Consider the following 15,349-nt stretch of genomic DNA (forward strand, 5'->3'; position numbering starts at 1 on the left):
TCTGGCACAGTTCTTACAAATGCTGACACAACATGATAAAGAGGTAGATCAGGAGTCTACAGACTGTTACTGTTTCCATTTGCTGTAAAGATCAAGCAAAAAGGTGGTTGAATACCAACCTACACAAGCATAAAGACATGGAAACAGTTATCAGAAAAATTCCTGAATCATTTTTACCTCCAAAAATTGACACAGCTAAGGCTGGACATCCAAGGCTTTAACAAGAGGATAAGAATCCCTTTATGATGCCTGGAGAGGTATAGAGTATGCTCAGAAAATGCCCCTCTGAAATGTTTTCAGAGTGGGTACAGTTAGACATCTTCTACTATGGCTTACAGAAAAGCTCGATGTCTTTAGACCACTCAGCTGGTGGATCTATACACATGAGAAAGACAATTGAAGAAGCTCAAGAGCTTATAGACATTGTTGCTAGAACCAATACTTATATTCTAGCAAGGAATTCGTTCCACAAGAAGAGGTCATGGCAGTAGTCAATGATCCTGATCCTCAAGAACAGATGAATGAGCTTAATCAACAATTACTCTCCTGATGACAGAACAGTTAGCAGAATTTAAAGAAATGCTCCATGATACTAAGGTTGCTACAAGAGCATAGGAACTGCAGTTGAATCAAGCAAAACAGCAAATATCTAAACAAATAACAGAAGAATGTCAAGCAGTTCAACTGAGGAGTGGGAAAACACTGAATGCCACTGCTCAAAAGAGCAAGAAGTCATTAAGGAACAGTTGACAGAGGATGACCAAGCCACTGTTCAAAATCCCTCTGAGGACAGTAAGAGCCCAGAGAGGAATATTATTGGCGTTCAAACGCCCAGAAAGGGAAGGAAAGTTGGCGTTAAACGCCCATTCCTTACCCAAAACTGGCGTTCAAACGCCAGAACAGGAGGAAAGCTGGCGTTAAACGCCCATTCCCTGCCCAGTTCTGGCGTTCAAAACGCCAAAAAGGGGGAGAAGTTGGCGTTTAACGCCCAAACTTCATCCACTCCTGGCGTTCAAAACGCCCAAGGAGAATCAGGCACCTGAGAGTTCTGATGATCCCCCCCTAACAAGGCCTCTTCAACCATTTCTGTAAGGAATAAACCTGCAGCATCTAAGGTTGAAGAATATCAAGCCAAGATGCCTTATCCTCAGAAACTCCGCAAAGCGGAACAGGATAAGCATTTGCCCGCTTTGCAGACTATCTAAGGACTCTTGAAATAAAGATTCCGTTTGCAGAGGCACTTGAGCAAATACCCTCTTATGCTAAGTCATGAAAGAGATCTTAAGCCATAAGAAGAATTGGAGAGAAACTGAAAAGTGTTTCTCACTGAAGAATGCAGTGCAGTCATTTTGAAAAGCTTACCAGAAAAGCTTCAAGATCCTGGAAGCTTTATGATACCCTGCACATTAGAAGGCGCCTGCACCAAGATAGCCCTATGTGATCTTGGAGCAAGCATCAATCTAATACCTGCATCCACTATCAAAAGCTTGGGTTGACTGGAGAAGTCAAACCAACCAGGATATGCCTCCAACTTGCTGATGGTTCCATTAAACACCCATCAGCATAATAGAGGACATGATTGTCAAGGTTGGGCCATTTGCCTTTCCAACAGACTTTGTGGTGCTGGAAATGGAAGAGCACAAAAGTGCAACTCTCATTCTAGGAAGACCTTTCCTAGCAACTGGACGAACTCTCATTGATGTACATAAAGGGGAAGTAACCCTGAGAGTCAATGAGGATGAGTTCAAGTTGAATGCTGTGAAAGCTATGCAGCATCCAGACACACCAGAAGACTGCATGGACGTTGACATTATTGATTCTCTGGTAGAAGAGATCAATATGGCTGAAAGCCTAGAATCAGAGCTTGAGGACATCTTCAAAGATGCTCAACCTGATCAAGAAGAACTAGAGGAAGTAAAGGAATTTTCGAAAATTCCTCAGAAGGAGGATAAGCCTCCCAAGCCGGAACTCAAACCATTACCATCATCCTTGAAATATGCATTTCTGGAAGAGGGTGACACTTTTCCAGTGATTATAAGCTCTGCTTTAAATTCACAGGAAGAGGAAGCACTGATTCAAGTGCTAAGGACACACAAGACAGCTCTTGGGTGGTCCATAAGTGATCTTAAGGGCATTAGCCCAGCTAGATGCATGCACAAGATCCTGTTAGAGGATAATGCCAAACCAGTGGTTCAACCACAGAGGAGGCTAAATCCAGCCATGAAGGAGGTGGTGCAGAAAGAGGTCACTAAATTACTAGAGGCTGGGATCATTTATCCTATTTTTGATAGCCCCTGGGTGAGCCCTGTCCAAGTTGTTCCCAAAAAGGGAGGCATGACAGTGGTTCATAATGAAAAAAATGAACTGGTTCCCACAAGGACAGTCACAGGGTGGCGCATGTGTATTGACTACAGAAGGCTCAATACAGCCACCAGAAAGGATCATTTTCCTTTACCATTCATAGACCAAATGCTAGAAAGACTAGCTGGCCATGATTATTACTGCTTTTTGGATGGCTATTCAGGCTACAACCAAATTGCAGTAGACCCCCAAGATCAAGAGAAAACAGCATTCACCTGCCCTTCAGGCGTGTTTGCCTATAGGAGAATGCCTTTTGGTCTGTGCAATGCACCTGCAACCTTTCAGAGGTGCATGCTCTCTATCTTTTCAGATATGGTAGAGAAATTTCTGGAAGTCTTCATGGATGACTTTTCGGTATATGGAGACTCATTCAGCTCCTGTCTTAACCACCTATCACTTGTCCTGAAAAGATGCCAAGAGACTAACCTGGTTTTAAACTGGGAGAAATGTCACTTTATGGTGACTGAAGGAATTGTCCTTAGGCACAAAATTTCAAGTAGGGGAATAGAGGTGGATAAGGCAAAGGTAGAGGTAATTGAAAAATTACCATCACCTGCCAATGTTAAGGCAATCAGAAGCTTTCTGGGACATGCAGGATTTTACAGAAGGTTTATCAAGGATTTTTCGAAAATTGCCAAACCTCTGAGTAATCTGCTAGCTGCTGACACTCCATTTATCTTTGATAATGAGTGTCTGCAGGCATTTGAGACCCTGAAAGCTAAGCTGGTCACAGCACCAGTTATCTCTGCACCAGATTGGGCATTACCATTTGAATTAATGTGTGATGCCAGTGATCATGCCATTGGTGCGGTGTTGGGACAGAGGCATAATAAACTTCTGCATGTCATTTATTATGCCAGCCGTGTTCTAAATGATGCACAAAAGAATTACACAACCACAGAAAAAGAATTACTTGCAGTGGTTTATGCCATTGACAAGTTTAGATCCTACCTAGTAGGATCCAAAGTGATTGTGTACACTGACCATGCTGCTCTTAAATACTTACTCACAAAGCAGGATTCAAAACCCAGGCTTATCAGATGGGTGTTGCTTCTGCAAGAGTTTGATATAGAAATAAGAGACAGAAAAGGGACAGAGAATCAGGTAGCTGATCATCTGTCCAGAATAGAGCCAGAAGTTGGGGCGTCCCTCCCTTCTACTGAGATTTCTGAGACTTTCCCAGATGAGAAATTATTTGCCATTCAGGAAGCTCCATGGTTTGCAGACATTGCAAACTATAAAGCTGTGAGGTTCATACCCAAAGAGTACAATTACATGCAGAGAAAGAAATTAATTTCAGATGCCAAGTACTACCTTTGGGATGAACCATATCTTTAAGAGATGTGCTGACGGAGTGATCCGCAGGTGTGTACCCAGAGAAGAAGCACAGAGGATCCTATGGCACTGCCATGGATCACAGTACGGAGGACATTTTTGGAAGTGAGCGAACAGCCACTAAAGTCCTCCAATGTGGCTTCTACTGGCCTACTCTCTATAAGATTCCCGAGAGTTTGTGCGTAACTGTGACAGTTGCCAAAGAGCTGGTAACCTGCCTCATGGATATGCCATGCCTCAACAAGGGATATTAGAGATAGAGCTGTTTGATGTATGGGGAATTGACTTCATGGGGCCATTCCCACCATCATACTCAAACACTTACATTCTGGTGGCAGTGGACTATGTATCTAAGTGGGTAGAAGCAATTGCTACACCCACTAATGATACTAAGACCGTACTGAAATTCCTCCAGAAGAACATTTTCAGCAGATTTGGCATTCCCAGAGTGCTAATCAGTGATGGGGGCACTCATTTCTGCAATACAACTATACTCTGCTATGGTCAGATATGGAATTAGCCACAAAGTGGCAACTCCGTATCATCCACAGACAAATGGGCAAGCTGAGGTCTCTAACAGAGAGCTAAAGAGAATCCTGGAACGGACTGTGATGGCCCGAAGAAAGGATTGGGCAAAGAGCTTGGATGATGCTCTGTGGGCATACAGAACAGCATTCAAGACCTATAGGCACCTCTCCATACCAACTGTGTATGGGAAGGCCTGTCATTTGCCTGTGGAACTGGAACACAAAGCCTACTGGGCAACCAGATTCCTAAACATGGATGCACAGTTAGCTGGTGAGAAAAGACTGCTCCAGCTAAATGAGCTAGAGGAGTTCAGACTCAATGCCTTTGAAAATGCAAAAATTTATAAGGAAAAGGCAAAGAGTGGCATGACAAGAGATTGTCAACCAGAGTCTTTGAGCCAGGACAAAAGTTCTGCTCTTCAACTCTAGGCTCAAACTGTTTCCAGGAAAACTCAATCCGTTGGGGGGGTCCATATGTGATTACAGGAGTGTCACCATATGGATATGTTGAGCTTCAGGATTGATTCTGATAAGAGTTCATTGTTAATGGACAGAGAATCAAACATTATCTTGAAGGAAACTTTGAGCAGGAGTGCTCAAACTGAGACTAGAGTGATTCTCAGTGAAAGTCCAGCTAAAGACAGTAAAAAGCGCTTACTGGGAGGCAACCCAGTCATTAGTAGGTTGTATGATTTGTTCTTACAGAGGCAAATATCAAAAAATGAAGGAATTCACAGAGTTACAGAAGGATTCAGCTCAAAAAGCGAGAAAATGAGCTTACTGGCGAAAAAACGCCTAAGGTGCATTTTTGGGCGTTAAACGCCAGAATGGGTACCATTCTGGGCGTTTAACGCCAGTAATGGTACCATTTTGGGCGTTAAACGCCAGAATGGGTACCATTCTGGGCGTTTAACGCCAGGTGTGCAGCATCACTGGGCGTTCAGAAAAACGCCCAGTGAGGAAGGTTTTCTGGCGTTTAACGCCAGCCAGGGCACCTGCTGGGCGTTAAACGCCCAAAAAGGGTGCCAAGTGGCGTTAAACGCCCAGAATGGGTGCCATTCTGGGCGTTTAACGCCAGAAAGGTGGGGGGACCACATTTTTGTTTTCAACTCAAATTTTTTCAAACTTTCCTCTTTTTACCCATAATCTTCTACATAAATGCACTTCAACCTTTCATCATTCACTTTCAAATCTTCACAAATCAAAACCATTCTTCAAATCTATTTCAAAATAATCTCAAATCTTCTTCAAAAACTCACCCTTTTCTCAATTTTTTTCAAAATCTTTTCAAATCTCCTTTCAAATCTCTCTTTTGTTTTCGAAATTCTCCTCCCCCCCACTCTATAAATGAACGTTCCTCACCCCTCCTCCTCACACCATTCGAATTTCCTCTCCTCTCTCTCTCTCTCTCTCTCTTTCTTTTCTTTTTGCTTGAGACAAGCAAAACCTCTAAGTTTGGTGTGCTTTTCCGTGATCACTAAGCTAAGATCTATCAAGATCATGGCTCCCAAGGGAAACAAACCACTCAAGAGGAAAGAAAGAGACTAATCCAAAGAATCTTTGGAATGAAGAGAAGTTCTTAACCAAAGAACATGAAGACCATTATCACAAAATAATGGGTCTGAGGTCAGTGATCCCGGAAGTTAAATTTGATCTGAAAGAAGATGAATATCCGGAGATCCAAGAGCAAATTCGAAACAGAGGTTGGGAAGTTCTGACCAATCCTGAGACAAAGGTTGGAAGGAACATGGTTCAGGAATTCTACTCAAATCTGTGGCTAACAGATAAGCAAAGAATGACTGGAACCGCTTACCATACCCACAGAACCATGGTCAGAGGGAAAGTTATGTACTTCCATCTGGACAAAATAAGAAAAATCTTCAAACTACCTCAACTATAAGATGATCCTGATTCCTTCAATAGGAGGATGGTGAGAGTAGATAAAGGGTTGGATCAAGTTCTAGAGGACATCTGCCTCCCTGGGACTAAGTGGATAACCAATTCAAAGGGTGTCCCAAACCAACTCAAGAGGGGAGACCTCAAGCCAATTGCAAGAGGTTGGCTAGACTTTATTGGGCGTTCCATATTGCCCACTAGCAACCGTTCTGAGGTCACCATCAAGAGAGCAGTGATGATTCACTGCATTATGCTTGGAAAAGAAGTGGAGGTTCATCATGTGATTGCTTGTGAGATCTACACCATTGCAAATAAGAATTCCACTGAGGCCAAACTGGCTTACCCAAACTTGATTTCCTTGCTCTGTAAAGAGGCTGGGGTGAAGATGGGAGTAGATGAGTTCATACCCATTGAACACCCAATCACCAAGAAGTCAATGGAAGGACAAGTGCAAGACAACTCCATCAAGAGGAGGGCGCAGGAATTCCTCCCTGAATTCCCAAGAATTGACTACTGGTCCAGCCTAGAAGCATCTATTAACAAGCTGCAAGAGACTATGGAGCAACTGAAGGAAGAACAGCAGAATCAGAACTGCATGCTCTGCAATTTGCTGAAGGAACAAGAGAAGCAGGGGCGTGAACTCCAAGAGTTGAAGCGCCAAAAGCTCTCCTCTCAAAGCTGAGGGAGCATCCACTTCTCAAAATCAAGGTTGTTGAGTTCTAACTCTGTGAAAACCTCTATCATTAGGAGCCTCTGTTTTTCGTTTTTTTATTTTCCTTTATTTTGTTTTTATTCTTCGTTTTTCTAGTCTCATTCTATATCTATTTTTGAGTCTTGTTTTTAATTCATAATTAATAAAATTAAATTTATGCCTTAAAGTTATGAATGTCCTATGAATCCATCACCTCTCTTAAAAGAAAAATGCTTTAATCACAAAAGAACAAGAAGTACAGGGTTTCAAAATTTATCTCTGAAACTAGTTGAATTAGTTTGATGTGGTGACAATACTTTTTGTTTTCTGAATGAATGCTTGAATAGTGCATATGTCTCTTGAATTTGTTGTTTTTAAGAATGTTAAATTTGTTGGCTCTTGAAAGAATGAGGAGAAAGAGAACTGTTATTGAGGATCTGAAAAATCATCAAATTGATTCTTGAAGCAAGAAAAAGCAGTGAATACAAAAAAAAATTTCGAAAAAAAAAAAGAGAGAAAAGAAAAAGAAAAAGAAAAGAAATAGAGTTGTGATCCAAGGCAACAAGAGTGTGCTTAAGAACCCTGGACACCTCTAATTGGGGACTTTAGCAAAGCTGAGTCACAATCTGAAAAGGTTCACCCAATTATGTGTCTGTGGCATGTGTGTATCTGGTGGTAATACTGGAAGACAGAGTGCTTTGGGCCACAGCCAAGACTCATATATTAGCTATGTTCAAGAATCATTATACTTAACTAGGAGAATCAATAACATTATCTGAGTTCTGAGTTCTCATAGATGCCAATCATTCTGAACTTCAAAGGATTGAGTGAGATGCCAAAACTGTTCGGAGGCAAAAAGCTACTAGTCCCGCTCATCTAATTGGAACTATGTTTCTTTGATATTTTGGAATCTATAGTATATTCTCTTTTTTTTATCCTATTTTGATTTTCAGTTGCTTGGGGACAAGCAACAATTTAAGTTTGGTGTTGTGATGAGCGGATAATTTGTACACTTTTTGGCATTGTTTTTAGTATGTTTTTAGCATCTTTTAGTTAGTTTTTAGTATATTTTTATTAGTTTTTAATTAAAATTCACTTTTCTGGACTTTACTATGATTTTGTGTGTTTTTCTGTGATTTCAGGTATTTTCTGGCTGAAATTGAGGGTCCTGAGCAAAAATCTGATCCAGAGACTGAAAAGGACTGCAGATGCTGTTGGATTCTGACCTCCCTGCACTCGAAGTGGATTTTCTGGAGCTACAGAAGCCCAATTGGCGCGCTCTCAACGGCATTGGAAAGTAGACATCCAGGGCTTTTCAGCAATATATAATAGTCCATACTTTGCCCAATATTTGATGGCCCAAACCGGCGCTCAAAGTCACCTACAGAAATTCCAGCGTTAAACGCCGGAACTGGCATAAAATTTGGAGTTAAACGCCCAGACTGGCATGAAAGCTGGCGTTTAACTCCAGAAAAGGTCTCTACACGAAATTCCTTCATTGCTCAGCCCAAGCACACACCAAGTGGGCCCGGAAGTGGATTTTTCTGTCATTTACTCAATTCTGTAAACCTTAGGATACTAGTTTACTACTTATAGGACCTTTTGACTTTGTAATCAGTACCGGATGCGACCTTTTGATTACCTTATGACATTGTACACGTTTTCTTCCACAGCATGAGTCTCTAAACCCCATGGTTGGGGGTGAGGAGCTCTGCTGTGTCTTGATGGATTAATGCAATTACTACTGTTTCTCATTCAATCATGCTTGCTTCCATTCCAAGATAATACTTGTTCTTAATCCGGATGAATGTGATGATCCGTGACAATCATCATCATTCTCAACCATGAACGTGTGACTGACAACCACCTCCGTTCTACCTTAGATTAAGTAGTTATCTCTTGGATTCTTTAATCGGAATCTTCGTGGTATAAGCTAGGCTGATGGCGGCATTCAAGAGAATCCGGAAGGTCTAAACCTTGTCTGTGGTATTCTGAGTAGGATTCTATGACTGAATGACTGTGACGTGCTTCAATCTCCTGAAGGCGGGGCGTTAGTGACAGACGCCAAAAGAATCACTGGATTCTACTCCGGTCTGATTGAGAACCGACAGATGGAATGCCATGCCGTGACAGGGCATTAGGAATCGTTCCAATGAGAGGATGGGAGGTAGCCACTAACAATGGTGAAACCCTACACACAGCTTGCCATGGAAGGAGACTTGCGTGACTGAAGAAGGAGACAGCAGGAAAGCAGAGATTCAGAAGATGGAGCATCTCCAAACCTCAACCTATTCTCCATTACTGCAAAACAAGTAACCATTTCATGTTCTTTTGCTTTTCACAATCAATCCTGATAATTTCTGATATCCTGACTAAGATTTACAAGATAACCATAGCTTGATTCAAGCCGACAATCTCCGTGGGATCGACCCTTGCTCACGCAAGGTATTACTTGGACGACCCAGTGCAATTGCTGGTTAGTTGTGCGGGATTGCAAAAGTGTTATTGCAATTTCGTGCACCAGAATTCCAGGAATCATGCAATGTTAGTCTAAAGCTTCAGTCTAAAGGAATTAGACATGGCTAGCCAAGCTTCAGCAGGACATTGCAGTCAAGAGCTAAGTTGATGAGGATCAATCAGCTTTGGTGATGTTAAGAACATCACCTTGAAACACTAGAATTCATTCTTAAGAACTCTGAAAAAAAATACCTAATCTAAGCAACAAGATAAACCGTCAGTTGTCCAAACTCGACAATCCCCGGCAACGGCGCCAAAAACTTGGTGCACGAAATTGTGATCATCAATGGCGCCATCAACATGGTACGCTCAATTGCAATCTCAACTCTTTATCACAACTTCGCACAACTAACCAGCAAGTGCACCGGGTCGTCCAAGTAATAAACCTTACGCGAGTAAGGGTCGATCCCACGGAGATTGTTGGTATGAAGCAAGCTATGGTCATCTTGTAAATCTCAGTCAGGCAGATTCAAATGGTTATAGATGATTTATGAATAACGCATAGAATAAGGATAGAGATACTTATGTAATTCATTGGTGAGAATTTCAGATAAGCGTATGGAGATGCTTTGTCCCTTCCATCTCTCTGCTTTCCTACTGTCTTCATCCAATCCTTCTTACTCCTTTCCATAGCAAGCTGTATGTTGGGCATCACCATTGTCAGTGGCTACAGTCCCATCCTCTTAGTGAAAATGTTCAACGCAGCCTGTCACGGCACAGCTAATCATCTGTCGGTTCTCAATCAGGTTGGAATAGAATCCATTGATTCTTTTGCGTCTGTCACTAACGCCCAGCCTTCAGGAGTTTGAAGCTCGTCACAATCATTCAATCCTTGAATCCTACTCAGAATACCACAGACAAGGTTTAGACCTTCCAGATTCTCTTGAATGCCGCCATCAATTCTAGCTTATACCACGAAGATTCCGATTAAGGAATCCAAGAGATAAACATTCAAGCCTTGTTTGCTTGTAGAACGGAGGTGGTTGTCAGGCACGCGTTCATAAGTGAGAATGATGATGAGCGTCACATAATCATCACATTCATCATGTTCTTGGGTGCGAATGAATATCTTAGAACAAGAATAAGCTGAATTGAATAGAAGAACAATAGTAATTATATTAATACTCGAGGTACAGCAGAGCTCCACACCTTAATCTATGGTGTGTAGAAACTTCACCGTTGGAAATACATAAGAACAAGGTCTAGGCATGGCCGAATGGCCAGCCTCCCAATGATCTAAGAACTAGGCGTCCAAAGATGATCCTAAGATCTAAAAATGATCCAAAGATAAAAATACAATAGTAAAAGGTCCTATTTGTAGAGAACTAGTAGCCTAGGGTTTACAAAGATGAGTAAATGACATAAAAATCCACTTCCGGGCCCACTTGGTGTGTGCTTGGGCTGAGAATTGAAGTTTTCATGTGTAGGGACTTTTCTTGGAGTTAAACGCCAGCTTTTGTGCCAGTTTGGGCGTTTAACTCCCATTCTTGTGCCAGTTCCGGCGTTTAACGCTGGGTAGTTTTGAGCTGATTTGGAACGCCGGTTTGGGCCATCAAATCTCGAGCAAAGTATGGACTATTATACATTGCTGGAAAGCCCAAGATGTCTACTTTCCAACGCAATTGATAGCGCACCAATTTGGCTTCTGTAGCTCCAGAAAATCCACTTCGAGTGCAGGGAGGTCAGAATCCAACAACATCTGCAGTTCTTTTCAGCCTCTGAATCAGATTTTTGCTCAGGTCCCTCAATTTCAACCAGAAAATACCTGAAATCATAGAAAAACACACAAACTCATAGTAAGTCCAGAAAAGTGAATTTTAACTAAAAACTAATAAAAAATATAACAGAAACTAACTAAAACATACTGAAAACAATGCCAAAAAGCGTATAAATTATCCGCTCATCAGTCACACGATCGTGTCATCTGGAGTTTTGCTCTTCCTCGCGGTCACGTCATTCATGCGACCGCATCAGTTGTGTTTTGCATGAGCCATGCGTTCGCGCCATGCACGTGTTCGCGTAGATGCCACTTTTCGCAAAGCACGCGTTCGCGTCGTCCACGCGAATGCGTCGCTGCCAACTTGTTTAAAAACTCCATTTTGTGCTTTTCTTCCATTTTTGTATGTTTTCTTTCCATCCTTTAAGTCATTCCTGCCCTATAAAACCTGAAAGTACTCAACACACAAATCACGACATCGAATGGTAATAAAGGATAATTAAATTTAATATTTTTAAAGCATAGGAAACATGTTTTCGCATAAATCATAAAATAAGGAAGGAATAGTAAAACCATGCAATTTACATGAACAAGTGGGTGAAGATTTGATAAAAACACTCAATTTAAGCACAAGATGAATCATAAAATAAGGGTTTATCAGACACCATGGCCAACCCAAGAGGGGAGTGCAAGGCCATTACACTTAGAAGTGAAAAAGTTGTAGAAGAGGCCACCCCAAACCAGGAGAACCACAAAGAAAAAGCTACAGAAAAGCCTAAAAATAGGAAGAAAGAAGAGACCCCTAGTCCATCTTCACCAAAGCCAATCTTGAAGCCTTATGTGCCAAAGGTACTATACCCACAAAGGCTAAGGAAGGATGGGAATGACAGCCAGTTTTTTAGATTTTTGAAAATCTTTAAAAAGCTCCAAATCAACATACCATTTTCTGAAGCACTGGAGCAAATGCCCCTCTACGCAAAGTTCCTGAAGGAGCTCATGACAAGAAAAAGAAACTGGGGAGAAAAGGAGACTGTAATCCTCACTGAGGAGTGTAATGCCATCATACAAAAGAAACTCCCCCAGAAAATGAAGGACCCAAGGAGTTTCCAAATCCATGCATCATAGGGGATATCACTATTGAAAAGGCCTTATGTGACTTAGGGGCTAGCATCAATCTCATGTCCTTGAACATGATGAGAAGGATGAGAATTGAGGAAGCCAAACCAACAAGAATGGCACTCCAACTAGCTGATAGGACATTCAAGTTTCCACATGGAGTGGTGGAAGATTTATTAGTGAAAGTGGGAGAATTCATCTTCTCAGCTGATTTTGTTGTGCTGGATATGGAAGAAGAGGCAAACACTTCAATTATCCTAGGAAGGCCATTCCTAGCTACTGTTGGAGCCATCATCGATGTACAAAAAGGAGAACTAATCTTGAGATTACATGAGGAAAAGATGGTCTTCAATGTCTTCAAGGAAATGAGTTATTCCAAGGAAGCAATAGAAGAATGCATGATGGTGGACACCATAGAACAAATAGTCCAAGGAGTTTTGGAAGAAGAGTAATATGAAGGAAGTATGGAATTGGAGCAACAAGCACCACGTGAAGAACCACCACAAGGAACCATGGAAAGTTCAATCATGACAAACCACAAAGACAACAATGGAGAAGAGGCACCAAAACTAGAGCTAAAAACCCTACCTCCAAGCTTGAAATATGCCTATCTAGGTGACAACAGCACCTACTCAGTGATCATCAACTCAAGCTTGAGTAAGGAGCAAGAAGAGGAGCTCATCCAAGTGCTGAAACAACACAAGGATGCTATATGCTGGACACTCACAAACTTAAAGGGGATCAGCCCTTCAATGTGTATGCACAAGATCCTACTTGAGGAGGGTGCTAAGCCCTCAAGGCAACAACAAAGAAGGCTGAATCCAACTATGAATGAAGTAGTCCAGAAGGAAGTGTTGAAGTTGTGACAAGCTGGGGTGATCTATCCCATCTCAGACAGCCCTTGGGTGAGCCAAGTACAAGTAGTTCCAAAGAAAGGAGGAGTCACTGTTGTACCAAATGAGAAGAATGAGCTTATACCAACAAGAACAGTGACTGGTTGGCGCATGTGCATAGACTACAGGAAGCTCAATGAAGCCACCCGGAAGGACCACTTCCACCTACCATTCATGGACCAAATGCTTGAGAGGCTGGCTGGACATGAATAGTACTACTTTCTTGACGGTTATTTGGGTTACAACCAAATAGTTGTAGACCCAAAGGACTAGGAGAAAACTTCATTTACCTGTTCATATGGTGTCTTTGCTTACAGGAGGATGCCCTTTGGATTGTGCAATGCACCTGCAACATTCCAAAGGTGCATGCTCTCCATATTTTCAGACATGATTGAAATGTTTATTGAGGTGTTTATGGATGACTTCTTTGTATTTGTGGTGGACGAAATTGTGATTCTTTTGTTATTGTATTTTGTAAAATTCATTGCTTTTTCTTTCCCCGGCAATGGCGCCAAAAACATGATGCCAATACCATGGTTCACAACTTCGTTCAACTTAACCAGCAAGTGTACTGGGTCATCCAAGTAATATCTTACGTGAGTAAGGGTCGATCCCACAGAGATTGTTGGTATGAAGCAAGCTTTGGTCACCTTGTAAATCTCAGTTAGGCAGATTAAATTGGTTTATGGATTTCGAATAATTAATAATAAATAGAAAATAAAAAGGGATAGAAATACTTATGTAAATTAATAGTGGGATTTTCAGATAGGCGTATGGAGATGCTGTGCTCCTCTTGGATCTCTACTTTCTTATTACATTCATCTAATCCTTCTTACTCCTTTCCATGGCAAGCTGTATGTAGGGCATCACCGTTGTCAATGGCTACATCCCATCCTCTCAGTGAAAATGGTCCTATGCTCTGTCACGGCACGGCTAATCATCTGTCGGTTCTCAATCAGGTTGGAATAGAATCCCTTGATTCTTTTACGTTTGTCATCACGCCCAGCCTTCAGGAGTTTGAAGCTCGTCACAGTCATTCAATCCCAGAATCCTACTCGGAATACCATAGACAAGGTTTAGACTTTCTGGATCCTCATGAATGCCGCCATCTATCTAACTTATACCACGAAGATTCTGTTGGGGAATCTAAGAGATATGCGCCCGGCCTAAGGTAGAACGGAAGTGGTTGTCAATCACGCGCGTTCATAGGTGAGAATGATGATGAGTGTCACGGATCATCACATTCATCAAAGTGTTGTGTAACGAATATCTTGGAATAAGAATAAAAGAGAATTGAATAGAAAGTAATAATAATTGTATTGAAACTTGAGGTACAGCAGAGCTCCACACCCTTAATCTATGGTGTGCAGAAACTCCACCGTTAAAAATACATAAGTAAAAGGTTTAGGCATGGCCGAATGGCCAGCCCCCAAAACGTGATCAATAGTCTCCTAAGATGAAGGATAAAACAAAACTGAGACCAAAGATGTCTAATACAATAGTAAACTATCCTATTTATACTAGACTAGCTACTAGGGTTTACATGAGTAAGTAATTGATGCATAAATCCACTTCCGGGGCCCACTTGGTGTATGTTTGGGCTGAGCTTGATCTATCCACGAGCTGAGGCTTTTCTTGGAGTTGAACTCCAAGTTATGACGTGTTTTGGGCGTTCAACTCCGGATCATGACGTTTTTCTGGCGTTTAACTCCAGACAGCAGCATGAATTTGGCGTTTAACGCCAAGTTACGTCGTCAATTTCCGAATAAAGTATGGACTATTATATATTGCTGGAAAGCTCTGGATGTCTACTTTCCTTCGCCATTGAGAGCGCGCCATTTGGAGGTTTGTAGCTCCAGAAAATTTATTTCGAGTGCAGGGAGGTCAGATTCCAACAGCATCAGCAGTCCTTTTGTCAGCCATTTTCAGAGTTTTGCTCAAGTCCCTCAATTTCAGCCAGAAATTACCTGAAATCACAGAAAAACACACAAACTCATAGTAAAGTCCAGAAATGTGAATTTAACATAAAAACTAATGAAAACATCCCTAAAAGTAGCTTGAACTTAATAAAAACTACCTAAAAACAATGCCAAAAAGCGTATAAATTATCCGCTCATCACAACACCAAACTTAAATTGTTGCTTGTCCCCAAGCAACTGAAAATCAAATAGGATAAAAAGAAGAGAATATACTATAAATTCCAGAATACCAATGAATATTAATTATAATTAGATGAATGGGACTTTGTAGTTTTTTGCTTCTGAACAGTTTTGGCATCTCACTTTTTCCTTTGAAG

General features: G+C 41.5%; 1 protein-coding gene across 1 annotated transcript; it reads left to right on the plus strand.

Moving 5' to 3' along the window:
- The first annotated feature begins 11,710 nt into the window (after positions 1-11,710).
- On the plus strand, positions 11,711-12,612 carry LOC130949757 (uncharacterized). The gene is made up of 2 exons (XM_057878396.1): positions 11,711-12,095; positions 12,206-12,612. Exons 1-2 carry the CDS (start codon positions 11,711-11,713, stop codon positions 12,610-12,612), a joined length of 792 nt encoding a protein of 263 aa, XP_057734379.1.
- The last annotated feature ends 2,737 nt before the right edge of the window (positions 12,613-15,349 follow it).

The sequence above is a fragment of the Arachis stenosperma genome, chromosome 9 (assembly GCF_014773155.1).
Source record: "Arachis stenosperma cultivar V10309 chromosome 9, arast.V10309.gnm1.PFL2, whole genome shotgun sequence".
Classification (NCBI taxonomy): domain Eukaryota; kingdom Viridiplantae; phylum Streptophyta; class Magnoliopsida; order Fabales; family Fabaceae; genus Arachis; species Arachis stenosperma.

Excerpts from the sequence above, each read along its gene's own strand:
- LOC130949757 (XM_057878396.1), top strand. The coding sequence starts at position 11,711 with ATGGCCAACCCAAGAGGGGAGTGCAAGGCCATTACACTTAGAAGTGAA. Across the intron at positions 12,096-12,205 it reads TGTAATCCTCACTGAGGAGT|GGGCTAGCATCAATCTCATG; the intron begins GTAATGCCATCA and ends TATGTGACTTAG.